Source organism: Epinephelus moara, chromosome 13, assembly GCF_006386435.1.
Source record: "Epinephelus moara isolate mb chromosome 13, YSFRI_EMoa_1.0, whole genome shotgun sequence".
Lineage (NCBI taxonomy): Eukaryota > Metazoa > Chordata > Actinopteri > Perciformes > Serranidae > Epinephelus > Epinephelus moara.
The window spans coordinates 23,988,015-24,003,471 of NC_065518.1; the positions used below are offsets into that span (position 1 = coordinate 23,988,015).

At 42.5% G+C, this 15,457-nt stretch overlaps 1 protein-coding gene across 3 annotated transcripts in view; it reads left to right on the plus strand.

The window, feature by feature from the left end:
- Positions 1-15,457, plus strand: part of trrap (transformation/transcription domain-associated protein) — a 102,782-nt gene that overhangs the window by 21,683 nt on the left and 65,642 nt on the right. For all 3 annotated transcript variants that reach the window (XM_050059277.1, XM_050059275.1, XM_050059276.1), the window contains 13 exons: positions 35-232; positions 423-683; positions 928-1,089; positions 1,287-1,383; positions 1,630-1,751; positions 3,340-3,510; positions 3,958-4,026; positions 5,689-5,808; positions 6,590-6,709; positions 7,048-7,212; positions 7,406-7,587; positions 8,195-8,393; positions 13,582-13,710. In XM_050059277.1, coding sequence (XP_049915234.1) covers positions 35-232; positions 423-683; positions 928-1,089; positions 1,287-1,383; positions 1,630-1,751; positions 3,340-3,510; positions 3,958-4,026; positions 5,689-5,808; positions 6,590-6,709; positions 7,048-7,212; positions 7,406-7,587; positions 8,195-8,393; positions 13,582-13,710 — 1,995 coding nt within the window. The remainder of the gene's footprint in view (positions 1-34; positions 233-422; positions 684-927; positions 1,090-1,286; positions 1,384-1,629; positions 1,752-3,339; positions 3,511-3,957; positions 4,027-5,688; positions 5,809-6,589; positions 6,710-7,047; positions 7,213-7,405; positions 7,588-8,194; positions 8,394-13,581; positions 13,711-15,457) is intronic.

Sequence of the window (15,457 nt, forward strand, 5' to 3'; positions counted from 1 at the left end):
GTTAATTATCTCAGCCTCTTGTCTACATCTTCAGGCATGCCAGCTGCCCTTGTTCTCCTACATTGTGGAGCGTCTGTGCGCCTGCTGCTATGAGCAGGCCTGGTATGCCAAGCTCGGCGGTGTGGTGTCCATCAAGTTCCTAATGGAGAGACTGCCTCTGATCTGGGTACTACAGAACCAGCTCACCTTTCTCAAAGCCCTGCTCTTTGTCATGATGGACCTCACAGGAGAGGTGAGAGGCATTTAAGTAACCAAAGTCTGTTTATTATTGAGGTATTGGGCGCAAAGGTTTGCCCTGCTTTCATTTGTTGTCGACATTTGTTTTCTCATGATGTTTTACAAAGGCTTGTAACTTTCCTCTCTTGTAGCACCACTTACTGCAGTGGCATTGAACGTACTAACTTATTGATTTTCACAACAAGGTGTCAAATGGAGCAGTAGCCATGGCTAAGACCACCCTGGAGCAGCTGCTTGTGCGCTGTGCCACTCCACTGAAAGATGAAGAAAAGACTGAGGAGCTGCTGGCTGCCCAGGACAAGTCTTTCCATATGGTCACGCATGACCTGGTGCGAGAGGTCACTTCCCCCAACTCAACCGTCAGAAAGCAGGCCATGCACTCCCTGCAGGTGCTGGCTCAGGTCACTGGCAAGAGTGTTACCGTCATCATGGAGCCACACAAAGAGGTGAGGCCAAGGACTGAAAAGTTTTCTCTTACTGTACATGAGGATTTAATGCTGTGCAAGACCTTTATGTAAAATGCATCAGGGGAAACTCAAAAAAGGTTACAATTACTGAGAGTGTGTCATCACTCTGGACTGAAACGCAGAGAATCTTTAAATTTTCAAAATATAGTTCAGAGTAAAATACAGAATTTCTTTCAGTCTCCTTTAATTAATTGTTGCTGACTGATTGTTTCCTTCCCTTCAGGTGCTGCAAGATATGGTTCCCCCCAAGAAACACCTGCTGCGCCACCAGCCTGCTAATGCCCAGATTGGTCTGATGGAGGGCAACACCTTCTGCACCACCCTGCAGCCCCGCCTCTTCACAATGGACCTCAATGTCATGGAGCACAAGGTCTTCTACACAGAGGTATGCAGAATGCAGAAGTCACAGACAATTTTCAGATCTATTTTCTTATTTATTTATTTTTTTTACCAAATATTCATTCTGTTGTTCTTGTTTTTATGGCTTGGACTCTATCAGACTTAAACATCTTAAATCGCTACCTTTAGCACTCAGATTTTTTACCTCTGACCTTTGTCTTTTTTCCTCTCCTCTCTTTCTAGCTGTTGAACCTGTGTGAGGCAGAGGATGCTGCTCTGATGAAGCTGCCATGTTACAAGAGCCTTCCCTCTCTGGTTCCCCTCCGCATCGCTGCTCTCAGTGAGTAGGCCCCGCTGAAGTTGATATTGGTCTCTTGTGTTGTTGGAATCTTGCAGTTGACACTTACTTGTCTTTTGTGTTCGTTGCAAGTCGTTCTGGTCGAAGCGAAATACCTTAAGTTTGCAAACTATTCATAATTCATGCAACTACTGGCATGTCAGCAGAGACTGTTTTGAAAATTACTGCTCACTTTATTTTGTTACTTTGTCGTGAATGTTACTGATGTTTTTTTTTTTTACTGTCTAGATGCCCTGGCTGCTTGTAATTACCTGCCACAGTCCAGAGAGAAGATCATCGCTGCCCTGTTTAAAGCCCTCAACTCCACCAACAACGAGCTGCAGGAGGCGGGCGAGGCATGTATGAGGAAGGTCAGTGCAACATCGCTTGTCCTTTTCCCTTTGTTACTTTGTACTAGGTTAAGATCTGAGTGATAACACATTACATCATGACTTAGAAGAAATGTTACGCTTGAAATTGTTATTGCCCCTCAATTCCATCATCTTTACCAGGTATAACCAGTACAATAACGCACAATCTCCAGAACCTGCTGTAAGATGCTTGTCATCTAACAACACCATCTTTGTTTCACTCCCATCTTAGCATCTTTACGTTGGCTCCTGGTTTGTTTTTAATTGAGTTGCAATTAATTTCAAGACTTTATTGATTACTTAGAAGGCTCAGACCTGGGTTACATCACTCACTTCAAATGCAACTCCCTTTGATCAAAAACCACAGCCTGAGTCCCACAGACATGACCTTTCTAAATCTGGATTAAAGACCGTGCCTTTAAGCTCTGAAGCAATCTACCCAAGATCACACTGGTGAATTTGGTGGCACCCTTTAAATCTTTTCTTTTTAAATCACATTTTCTACACCTTGGAAATGGCGGTCTACTATGGCACCCTTATGCTTTCCCCTCCTATGTTATCTGTTTGTATCATTTACTCTTAAGTTATTTTATGTTTTGCTTGTGTTTTTTTATGTATAGTTTTTTTTTATTACCTCGTTTTTCTTGGTCCTCTTCCTTTAGTCTTTTATCTGTATCACTCATGTCATTTGCAATCTTAGAGGTCCTTTGTTAATCCTCCCCTCATACCATTTCTCCACCCAGTTATCTTCATATGGACCTCCCTCTGCTTTATCACACTCTCCATGAACCAGCCGTGCTTCTATTCATCAAGTATCCATACCATCTTAGCCTCTATCCATCTACTTCACGCTCTTTGTCCCTTTTCCCCCCTTCCATTTCTGTGTCCTTCATTTTCTCTTTTTACCACCATAACTCCTTTTCACTATCCTGTGAGGTTTTTTTTTTTTTTTTGCCTAGCCATTCTCTGCTCTCTCCATTCTTTCATCTCTGCCCTGCTCGCACTAATGAGCGTTGCCATGGACCGATCGATACAGGATGGAGTGTTTGTTCTCAGCACTGAGAGGAAAATGAATGTGGCTGCCATGCATCATTCCCTCCTGTCTGTGTGAGGGAGCGTGTGTGTGTGTGTGTGTGTGTGTGTGCGCGTGCGTCATCAGTGTTTGGTGTTGGCACGTGTGCTTGTTTATGGCTGGTCATGCCCTCATTTGAGTGGCCTTAGTTTCTTAATGGAGACACAAGAGGTAGCGAGCAGTTCACGGGACTAGAAAACCTGACAAGGCCTGGTCTAATGTGGAGAAAAAAAGATTTGTGGAAGGGTAATGATGTAACACAGTGGAGACAAAAGAGCTGGCCACAGATCTTAATAACACTTTTAAGCTCCCGACAAATTTACATACAATGTTTGATAACGACAGAGCCAAACAAGCCTGTATTTTGAGACATGATATTAATGTCAAAAAACCTGTGGGGCATATTATTTTTCAACAACACTTTCTTGTTTCTTTCACAGTGCTAATTTTAAGAGTTGTAAAATGTATTTGAACTTTTTGAAATTACAAATGACATTTCCTTGTTCTCTATTTTAGTTCCTGGAAGGTGCAACCATTGAGGTGGACCAGATCCACACGCACATGCGGCCCCTGCTGATGATGCTGGGTGACTACCGCAGCCTGACGCTCAACGTAGTGAACCGCCTGACCTCTGTGACACGTCTTTTCCCCAACTCCTTCAATGACAAGTTCTGTGATCAGATGATGGTGAGAAACTTTGACCTCTGTGCGCCTCTCCTCACATCTATTATTCAAAACACATGACAGCACAGAATACATTTTATAATGGCATCCATCTTAAAACCAAACCTTTTGACTGTGGCAGTGTTGGTGTCAGGTTTTAATCTGTAGACTGTTTTCTAGAATCTTAATATCTGATTGCATATTACCTATACAATTTTTCTTTTTCATTACTAGTTTCTTATTCTAAAACATATTTAATAAAAAAATAAAATTAATTAGGCCTGTGTCAGGTCATGGTGCAGCAATGATTATTGTCTGCACACTTTATTATGAAATAAAGCTCTGATGCAGAGATTTTGTTAATTAAGGCAAGATTTGTCATTTATTTCTTGAATCTTTTGAGTAAATATTCTGTATAGCTATTGAGCTAGACAGACGTGACACTGTCTCAGCCTTATTTCTGTCTTTCAGCAACACCTAAGGAAGTGGATGGAGGTGGTTGTAATAACACACAAGGGAGGCCAACGCAGTGATGGCAGTGTAAGTATACGTCATTTAGACAGTTCCATACACACTCCGTACAGCGGTGAGGAATTGAATACAAATGTAAAACTTTGAACAGTCATAACATGTATTCGAATTTTGTTAAAATGTAATATAAAAGCAGTCACCGCCTGTAGGAGCAGGTCAATACAGCTGTCTCCTGCCACCGTTTTTGTTCTGTCGATCCGTCCTGCCTAAACCAAACAGCACACACAGAAGGGGGCAGAGAAATTGCCCCTTATACACACAAAGCCATAGTCACATGTAGTCAACACCTCCTCAGTGTGGCCTCCTCCCAGATGAGTTGTGAGTGGCCATATTACAATCAATGATTAATTAGGCGCCAGGCAGGCGGTGGTGGGCCCAGCGCTGCGTCTCCTCATTATCTCCCCGACAGATAACCTTGTAAAGGCAGAGAAAAGGTGAGAGACAGAGAGAGGGGAAAAAAACAGCCGCCTCTCCCTCATAGAGCCCATTTTTTTCCTCCCTTCTTTTTATGTGAGTTCATCCTGCCCCATCTCAAAATGGTGTGTTTAATTAGATGCAAATTGGCCCTTTGTCTTTCCCTCCCTCCAACCACTGGTCTTTGTGCGTGTTGACAGCAAGGCTGGCAGCGACAATAAAGCCAGGGTCAAGGGGTCAATTAGCCAAAGTTGATAAAGACAAAAACTGGAGATAGGGGGATGGAGCAGGTCTGAGGAGGATGGTCTGGAGACATGAAAGCTGGTTTTGACAGGGAGGTGTGTATGGAGCGGAGTTCTGGGGTGTAAGAGGAAACAGCTCATAGCGTCACTTTCTCTATTCCTGACCTGATATCTGTCACAAGTTGTGTTTTTCCTCTAAATACCATTGATTCTGCGTTGCTCGACTGATGTTCCAGCACGGCCCCTGCCCTGTTATTCACCAAAAGCTGAGGAAAGTTGTTCCTGACGTCACTCGTAAAGGTTGCTGCTGTCTGCCGATTCATTTCATTATCACCCTGTCTTATCTGCTCACCTTCCATATGGAACAAAGACAGACAACACGCACCCACACAAAAATGCACACATACTGCTCTGCTGACTCTGATCATTGTCTCCCGTTCCGGTACAGCCTGCGTTGGAGGGCGTTGAGGTGAGATGTGACCTGGTGTTGCGCCCTCTGTTGGTGACTCTCTGTCAGTGATTTCAACTTAGTTGAACCAATGTTGTGCTGTTATATTGAACCAATGTCGTGGTAGTGGTGCTGGTGGAGTTGCCCCGTATTTCTGTGTCCGTGTCTGTGGTCGTCTTCAGAAATGTTACTGTCATCTCAGCCTTGCTCTAACCTCACATTTTGACTGTTTTAGAAATGTCCAGTCACCCCTCTTTCACTTTGACTTTTGCACCTCTAAGATATTGATAATAGAAGGTTTATGAAAACGATCATGCATAATATCCTTTATTTGATTGTAATCCAAGATTTCATGCAAGTATGGTGCCCTGCACCTTTCCTGTGGGATATTAACTGAGCACAGATTGCATTTTCAGTGGTTTGACTAAGATTCATCCTCGTCTTTCCACAGTGGCTGTCCATCAAGACTGTCTGTCAGAAATGATGCCCGTGTCTAGTTTCATCATCTTCCCAGAAATTCATTCACTGCCTTTTTTTTCTCCTGCTCTTTTCTCTGACTCTCTCCAGGAAATGAAGATATGTTCAGCCATCATTAACCTTTTCCACCTGATCCCAGCCGCACCTCAGACTCTGGTCAAACCTCTGCTGGAGGTGGTCATGAAGACGGAGAGGGCCATGCTCATAGAGGTAGGACGCCAACTTCACGTTATTCATTCTAGATTTCTTTGTTATTACAAGGGCAGTTGTGTTGTGTAGAGGAATGAAGCAAGAAAAGAAGAGTTTGGTCTAAATTAATTGGTACAGTGGAAAAGATGAGGAAAGTGTCTTGAAGTTTGTAGCTTAATGTCGCGGCGTACTTGCAGCCGGTGAATGACTGTGTATAGTAGCACTTTGTCCCATTACAAATCTTCATCAAAAGCTTGTAAGTTTACATGTTTCCCTGACATTAGCATGTAGCTTTATGTAGCAGTGTATGTAATGCACACACCTGCAATAGCTTGCCTGGAGCAGATGAGCTGAAGTCAACTTGTCTTGAAAGCAGGAAGAAAATGGTTGGAAAAAAGTTTTTGCTCACAGGGATTATGTTCACATACATTTTCATTATTATATGAAACTTTGGTCACATTTAAAATGAATATCCGACATTGTACTATTCAATGTATATAAAAGAAAATAAGAAAGCACAAGAAGTCCCCTTTAAGACATTTACGGGAGAAGTAGGCAATGCATGGTAATTTTACAATAAATACTTTGAAAACTCTCTCGATAATCTCATTAATTTCTTACATCCTGCGATAAACCCTCTAATCCTTTTTGATCTCTATCTGATGTATAGTGTTATTGGCAATTATACTCTGTTATTCAGCACAGATCTTCGCAAGAAAGTGCATTTGCTTTCATGAAATCGTTCTAATCTTTCCCGTTTCTGCCTGTTTCTCTTCTCCCTCACTCACCCCTCCTGCACCAGGCTGGCAGTCCGTTCAGGGAGCCTTTGATCAAGTTCCTGACGCGTCACCCATCTCAGACGGTGGAGCTGTTCATGATGGAGGCTACGCTGAATGACCCCCAGTGGAGCCGCATGTTCATGGTCAGACGCTGGCAGATCTAAGTAGCACTCCCTTCAGTCTTTTTATTGACACATTTGCCATTAAAACTGCATTTTGCCACCTCAGTAATAGGCTATAATCGGGGATATATTGGGTGTTTTGAGGCTCAGTGGTCCGGTTAACACCAAATTGAGACGGATCACTCTCGCTAAAAATTCTTAATTTTCTGTATTATATTTCTTTAAGTGCGTCGTTACCAGGGGCGTCATAGTGGGGGGAAAAGTGGGACTGATTGCTCAGAACTTTGTGCTACACCCCTGGTTGTTATAGGTGTTGATCCAATGCAGTAAACAATGTTTTGTCTTGTTGTTACATACAGAGTTTCCTGAAACACAAAGATGCCAAGCCACTAAGAGACGTGCTGGCCTCTAACCCCAACCGCTTCGTCCCCCTGCTGGTTCCTGCTGGCACTGCAGCAACTGTTCGACCTGGATCACCCTCCACCACCACAGCCAGATTGGACCTGCAGTTTCAGGCTATTAAAGTATACCTCTTTTCATTACGTATCCTGTACACACACTTACAGACACATTTTGTCAAGTTAGATGTATACATGTAAAGTAAACTGAGGTTAGTCAGTGGTGCTGAATCCTAATCTAAATACTACCTAACTCTCAGTGTTTCCGTCATACAGTATGCCCTCCAACCTTCTTCCTTTCTTCATCCCCTCTGTTCAGATTATCAGTATCATAGTGAAGAATGATGAGGGTTGGCTGGCAGGGCAGCACTCCCTGGTCAGCCAGCTGAGGCGAGTCTGGGTTAGCGAGGCCTTCCAGGAGAGACATCGCAAAGACAACATGGCTGCCACCAACTGGAAGGAGCCCAAGCTGCTGGCTTTTTGCCTGCTTAGCTACTGCAAGTATGTGCACTTATTCAAATTGCCAAAATGTTTGACAAAATTGTCTGACAATTGACGTTTGATATGACAATCTGAGTTAGGATGTGATGAGAAACAAAAAGTCCTCTCTTATCAACTACTGCTGATGAGCCTTTGGGCCAACGGATACTCTGAAATTAACAATGCTACGAGTAGCGCCAGACTTAATGACTTAAGTGACCTTTTGAGTACTGTACTCGAGTTATTAGCTTGTTTAAGGACTACATGTTAATGATGCAAATTTTTAAAGTAAGTGCAATTTCTTTCTTTAACTAACTTAATGGCATTCCAATCATGAATGACCTTCTCAGCCCACCTCTCTGTCTGAGCACAGAGAAAGTGCTTAAACTCTTGGTGCACTGGGCACTTAGTAGATGTTTATTTCAGACGCTGCAATTAACCCCCGTCCAGTCCAGCCAGTGATTTTGAAGTGTATTCATTCAGTCAACCTTCTAATGATTAAGTTTTTTTAAGTGTAATTACCTGAGTCACATCCAAGATTATTTGAAACTTCTGATGTACAATACCACTGTTGTTGAAACATCTATATCTGTACACTGAACCACTTTACCCCCTCTTTCCTCAACAGACGTAACTACTCAGAGATCGAGCTGCTGTTCCAGCTGCTGCGGGCCTTTACAGGTCGCTTCTTATGCAACATGACCTTCCTGAAGGAGTACATGGAGGAGGAGATTCCCAGGAACTACTCCATCGCCCAAAAACGGGCCCTGTTCTTCCGCTTCGTTGAATTCAATGACCCACACTTCAACGATGAGCTTAAAGCTAAGGTATGTACGACATACATACATAAAATTCCCAATAGCTTTCACCATTTTGTCAACTATCTTTTGGAATCGATATTAAAATGATGGTCAGAGGTATAATACACAGCCTTGTTAACAACACTGGAAAAAAGTAAAAGAAATGATAGATACATTTAGTTTAGTTCACAATTATTTTTTTTAATATGTAAAATGTCTTGATTTGGAAGAGTTGTCAGAACATGGGTAAATTGTTTACTTTCAGTAAAACACTACACTGGGGAGGGATTAAGGGTCCCTCTGCAGTTTTGCTGTTGTGTTTCTCTTTTGTTTTAGCACAGCAGTTATTACTTATTTTTGGTCTTATAAAGCCTGCTAAAGAAAAAAAATACATATTTAAATTAATATGCTAATTTATGTGGCACATGTTAGCCATGAGTGGGGAAAAAAACAAACATATGAATTATGTTTTGGACTTTTTGCATTGTGCTGGAAAAATTGATTAAAATCTTGGATCATCCATAAGCTTGCAAAAAAAAGAGAGAGAGTTTATTTTTGGCCATATTGCCCAGTCCTAGACTTAATGATGCATTATAAATCATGTTTTTAAAGGCAGCTCGTCAGCTTACTTACTTTGCTTCCTCAGTGTGGGACCTGATCTGTGTGACTTTTATGGTTGGTGTGTTTTGTACCAGAAGTTCTTTGATAGAGTCAGGAAGGTCATTTTGTCTGGTTCTAGACCCTCAGAGGCTCACAGATGAATGCTTCTGTCCTCTCTACCTGACCTGCTGCTGCAAGCATTACAATCATTCGGGCTGCTTTTTAATTAAGCTCACTCTCCCGCATGCATGATCTCGCGCACACATACACACGCACGTATACTCTCTCTCTCGCTCTCTCTCTCCCTCTCTCTCGCGCACACACACTCACACATTTTGCACAGCTGTAATAGGCACACAACCTGGCACAGAAGAGCAACAGCACTGCTGTTAAGTACAAACGGGTCAGTGGGGAAGGCCTGCCCCGGCACACTATAGCACATGGCCAAATGGCTGTGCGGCAAAGAACACACAACTGTACACATACACACAGATGCACACACAAGGAGCTGGCAAGTGCACCCAGACTCCAAAATCCAAGGACATACACTTGTGTTTATGCTGCTGCTCACTCCACCCTGCCCTTTTTTGCTCATGCTCAGTTTGAGTTGCCTCAGCAGCATATGGACTGGTGGGAGTTGGGGTGGGGTGGCAAAATCAAGGCAGGGCATAAGTTCAGCTCAGTCACTGTGGTGTGTCTTTTTAGACCCAAATGCTGCGTTTGAATTTTTTGGCAGAACAGAGTTAAGTCTCTCAGATAGCAGCGCCGCAATACCCCCACCCCTCATCAGAAATATGCTCATATTGTTGTTTTTCCCTTAATTGTCCTCCTCTGGTGCACAGCAGATGCTAGCTGTGCATATGAGGCGGAGAGACAGACAGACAGAAAGAAAGAGAGTGGATGTATCTGTGTGTGAATATGTTTGTGTTGATTGGTGTACGAGTCGTGAGCAAGAGAATGAGTGTGGCAGTCTGACATTTAAGTAATTGCCTTTAGCATTTTGCCGGAAGCATAATATCACAGGGAAGTGTGTCTGTGTGTGTGCACGTTCTCAGTATGCCTGGGAGTTAGATGGAGGCTCAGGTTCTTGCCTCACAGGGGTCTCTGAGAATATTTCACTCTGAGTGAGACACAGAGAGGAGTGTGTAGGAGAGAGACAGTGTGGGACAGCAGCAATGAATCATCTGCGATGGCACAGACTGACCTCATGCTGCTCCTGTATCGTTTTTTTTGTTTCATCCAAACAGTTCTTACAGAAAACCACTTTTGTTCAAAAGTGTGGTTATTCACGGAATAGATTTCAAGCAGACAAGCAAACAAACAAGTGTATGAAATTTATGAAGCACAGCGCGTCTGTTTTGCATTCTGGTACTTCTTTTTATGTTTCCGACATGGCATGCAGCTTAACAGAATTTTCTACAATGTCAGAATATGTCTACATGCTGTGTGAGCATCATCTCCTCAGTGGAGATTAGAATCAAACTGTAGTGTTAAGTTGAACTAACAAATACGTATTTTTGTTAGTTCCTGTTACACTCATCTTTAGGCATGTGCATTACCCCTGTAAAATGTGTTTTGGGCAATCAGATCACAAGTGGGCAGCGCTGAATACAAGTGTAAACAGCCACCTAAATTGATCCTATCACTCAAACCACTTGCCAAGATGGTCTGGGACACACTTGACCACATATCTTTTGTAATGTAAATTAGAGCTTGATGTAGAGTTGCGAGATCAAATCAAGTTTTTGTCACTGTATTGCCCTTTTCTCACCTAAAATGTCTTCAGACACATATTTTAGTGCACTGTTTGGCTGTTTTAGGAGGGTTTGTGAACAGAAAGTGGGCACCGTACTGTTTGTTGTATTGCAAAAACGGAGGCTGAAAAACTGAGATCAAACGGTAAAACTAAGCAGTGCTGATTATGAACAAAGATTCTGTTACTCTGTTGCCGATTTCTCACCTAAAATGTTTTCAGAAACACAATATAGTTTACTGTAATTCAAGATCTTTTGTCATCAGCCGGCTGCTGTGTTGTTTCCTGTATCAAAACGGCCAAACTGGCATTACATCACCCACCAGTGGGAGCGTTTATTCATCCAGTGTGGGGCAGTGCATAGGTAGTACTTAGGTTTTCTACCTAATGAGCAAAAGCGAATGCCACAGCACATTTTCTCTGTTTTCCTTGGTCATGTAGCACCAATTATTTGTCTCATTTTAACTGCATAGACAGCCCAGTTTGAGACAGACTATCTTTCTAGCAGTGAAAAACCTGTTAACAAATGATTAATTAAAATACAAAGAAGAAAAATGACAAAAAATTTCTCAGAACATGTTTTAAAAAGAAGTACATCAGTTTAAAATGATTAAAATGAGTGTAATTGCATTATCAACACAGATTAAATGCCTTTTAGTTGGCTTGTCCAAGCAGTAAAGTTAAGACACATAAAAAACCCATTAAATAAAATCACAATATTGATGCTGAGTTGTGAATATCAGTGGCTTACCTTGATTATGTGAGGGTTGACGTTTGCCCAGAGTGAAAGGAGAGCCTGTAGCTCTTCACCTAACTGTGTGTAAAACTGATCTACTGATGAAAAAGTAAGTGCTTAAAATACCCACTGACTTTAAATCCAATTTATAACTTATAACTAACCAAGACAACTAGTGGTGGCTATTGTAAAAGACGTCCTGTGGCTACTTCACTATAAAATTCATGCATTATTTGCACATTCCTGGTGTGTATGGGGGCATAATACATATTCTGGGCCCCCCTTGCCACCATCCCTCCCTTTGTGGCTGGAGAGGAACCCCAGTGGCACTGCAACACACACACACACACACACACACTCTTGTTATTTGTTTAAGGCTATGGAAATGGGATTTAAGATAATTAAGACACCTGCAGAACAAAATCTCGGCTACTTGCCCAGAGGTATTGTGTGTGCGCACATGCACCAACACACAGCCCGCAGGAGCACAACAACTAATGGCATTACAGAAATTCGCTGTGATCTCACCGTGATTGATGTCGGTGACGCTTAGAATTAATAGGAACAGATGAGACTGAAGAACAGACTGGCGCTCCATGCATTTTCTTTGTGTCTTCATTTAGGGGTGCGCGCGTGTTTCTGCATGCGTGTGTGAGTCCATCAGCCATGCATGTACATTGTGCAGAGCCCGTGTGAATAATGTGCTAATGGAGGAGCTTGAACATATGCTGCCACAGCTCGTTCTCCACTGAGCGATGCCCTGTCCTCCCCAATGATGGATTGAATAGGGGGGTTCATTAACAGATAGCAGCTTCTTTAATAAATGCAGTCGTTAGCTGTATTGTGGTTGGGTTATTTCTGCATTTTACTAGCTAATCAAGCCTTTGTCTTCATCCGCAGATGCCTGGTAACAATCCCTGCAGGTTTCAGGGTGTTTGTTAATTGCATTTTCATCCCTTGCCTCAGCAATAGTTTAGATTTTATTTTATTTTATTGCTCTCAGTGCTTATGGATTAATTAAGATAACATGTTATGGTTACTATTATCTCAAGAGAAGAAATTGTTTTCTTCTGTGAAATGTCACATTTTTATTACCATTGTTTTGGGCCACATTTGACATTGTTGTGCCTCAAGTCTTCTGTCTTGCTCCATGTTCACGCTCTAATAGAAAAGTTTTTGTCAGAAAGTGTTTTTTCCTGTTACCACCTGTGTCCCTCTAATTTAGAATAGATTTGAGAGTAGCTCTTTGAAAATCTGAAGTAGGACTTGGTACAGTTGAAAAAATTGTGATGCCAGACTAGTATCCTCAAAGCGATACTGATGCAGGTAACGTGAATTGAGTGGGAGAGTCTGCCCGAACACACACATAGTGACAAGGCTAACTATTAGCATCACACAGCTAACATTACCTAATGGTTATTATTGGGTTTGAGGACAGAGTCGAGCCATTTTGGTGTTGGTTTGTTGGGACCATTTAAAGGCTCAGTGTTGGATGTTAGCTGCTGCTGCTGTGTAAGCGTGTGTGATTACCAGGCAGATGTCGAGATGCCCGTTGACCTGGAAGAGAGCGGGTGGGATGGTCCAGGATAAAACCCCCAACACAAAAACGAATGCAGGTTTTGTTTGACTGGAGAAGTTCCAATACTTCTTCCATTTTCTCATATGAAATTCAGACAGTGTGCAGAGAATCGGGTCTGGGCGTTGTCCAGAGTTTCTCTTTTGATCATGTAACACGCAACGGGATTGTCTGGGACCATTTGGTTTAGATAAGGGATGGCGCTTGGGTAGAGCGTGCAGGAGGCAGGAAATGATGCAGATTACACTGCAGTCATGTAGCCGGTTTGTAATTTGGTCATTGGTGTCAAGATAGAAACGTCATGGACACGCCCACTCGCTCGCTGTGATTTCTCCGGACAATGACGTCCTCTATTCACACATGGGTTCAATCAGACATTACACAGATTTTGTACTAAAGAGCTGGCAGGTTAAAGTCTGTTTAATGTCTCCAACTGATTCCAAGATTGATGTTCTTACATACAGCCCCTCTGTGTATTGTCTTGTAATGTTTTTTTTTTTTTTTTTTTATCAATAAAATTATATCAACATGTGTTTTTCTTGTGTCAAAGGTACTGCAGCATATCCTGAATCCAGCCTTCCTGTACAGCTTTGAGAAGGGAGAAGGCGAGCAGCTGCTTGGACCGCCCAACCCCGAAGGAGACAATCCTGAAAGCATCACCAGTGTTTTCATTACTAAGGTACACATGCACACATACACTTGCAGGTATCCTTTCCTCCCAACATCTTTCCTCACATTCAGTCTGCCCCCCCCCCCCCCCCCCCCTTTGTTCATTACTCACCAGCTTTGTCTCTCCATCCATCTCCCTGATTTCATTACCTGCTGCATTTCCTCTCATAATGTCTTATCAGTCCAGCAGATCTCCATACTCCCAGTCATCATCAACTATGTCCCACTTAGTCTGATTCTTCTTCTCCCAAGGCTTCCACGCATTACTTGATCATTTAATTGCTGTCATCCCATCTTTCTCTTCTTCCTTTTCATCTCTTCCATCTGTCTTTGTTTCTCTCTTTCCCTCCCGCCATCCCACCGGTCGCTCTTTCCATCACGTTTCATTCATCAGGCCGGACTATAATTCCTGCTGTAAATGTCACAGTGTGACCATGCTAAAGGTCAGCGTGTTTGTTTGTGCTGTGGCAGATCTCATCACTGACTAACACCAGTCCTAATGGCCGCTAATGGCTCCTCCACGGTATGGTTAAAACTCATTTCCTCACTCAGCCCCCCTCTTTCTGAATGTTCTCCTCTCCTCTGTACTCTCAGGGGAATACAGATGTTGATGGGTTGATGGGTGTTGTGAATGGGGAGCTGTCCTTTTGTCAATATGTGGAAAAAGTATACTGTTGCTGTGGTGCAATGTCATTCAAATGTAATTTATGGAAGTGAACATTAGTCAGAACTGCAGTATATGTGGGCAGTGCAGGCAAACAGTATATTCAATAGAATGTGTTGCTCTTTCTTATTGATGCACTTAAGAGGCATTAAGTAATCCAAGACTTCTATTGACCTCTGTCGGCACCTGGTAAAAATTACAGCCGCACCAACAGGTCTTAGGCAATTTTGTTCTCGTACACTCAAAAAATGTGTTTTTGTTTTGTACACAAACATCTGACCACCTGGGAAAATAATCGATTCACTGTTATTGACCCTGCACATTAAGGGCCCTATTTAGATGGTCTAAAGCGGACGGCGGAGGGCGCATAATCCATGTCGCAAGTGTCATTGCTATTTAGATGCAGGCGCAGTTGTCATTTTCACGCCCTGCGCCCTCGTCGTCTAACTAGCAAATGAACTTGTGCTTCTCTGGGTGTGTTGGTCTAAAAATGAGGAGTGGTCAGGTGCAGTCATGGCACGTTGCTAGTTAGATGACGTAAAAAGCAAATGCGCCAGTGACCAACAAAAACCTGGTCTAAAGTCAACGGCGCAGTATTTCGCTGTTAAATAATATGCGTCTCTAGGCGGGTGCACAACGTGCGTGCCCTCTGCTCAGACACACACACAGCAGCCACACATATGCAAAAGATAACAAATAAAAATATGATTACAATGTGAAAGGTTATTATTGTGCACATAAAAATATTTATCAGAAACACGTCTTAATGGTCAGTCATTAATCAGAATGATCTAATCGCAGTAATAATGGTCATCATAATCTGGGAGGTCCAAGCTCGCAGTGTCCGAATATACTGAACTGCAAGCAGACCTCCACGGGCTGATGATCCTGTAAAATGAACTTGTCTTTCTCAATTGAATTGTGATCATTTTGGCATGTAAATCACAAAATCAAAGATGTGAAAACGTTTGATAAACTTTATTTTGACATAAACACAACAATAACCAGCTTCTGTGAACTAAAAACGTAAACTTATAGCCCTACAAGTACAAATGTATATGTAAAAAAAAAAAAGCTTTTAGAACGTAAAACT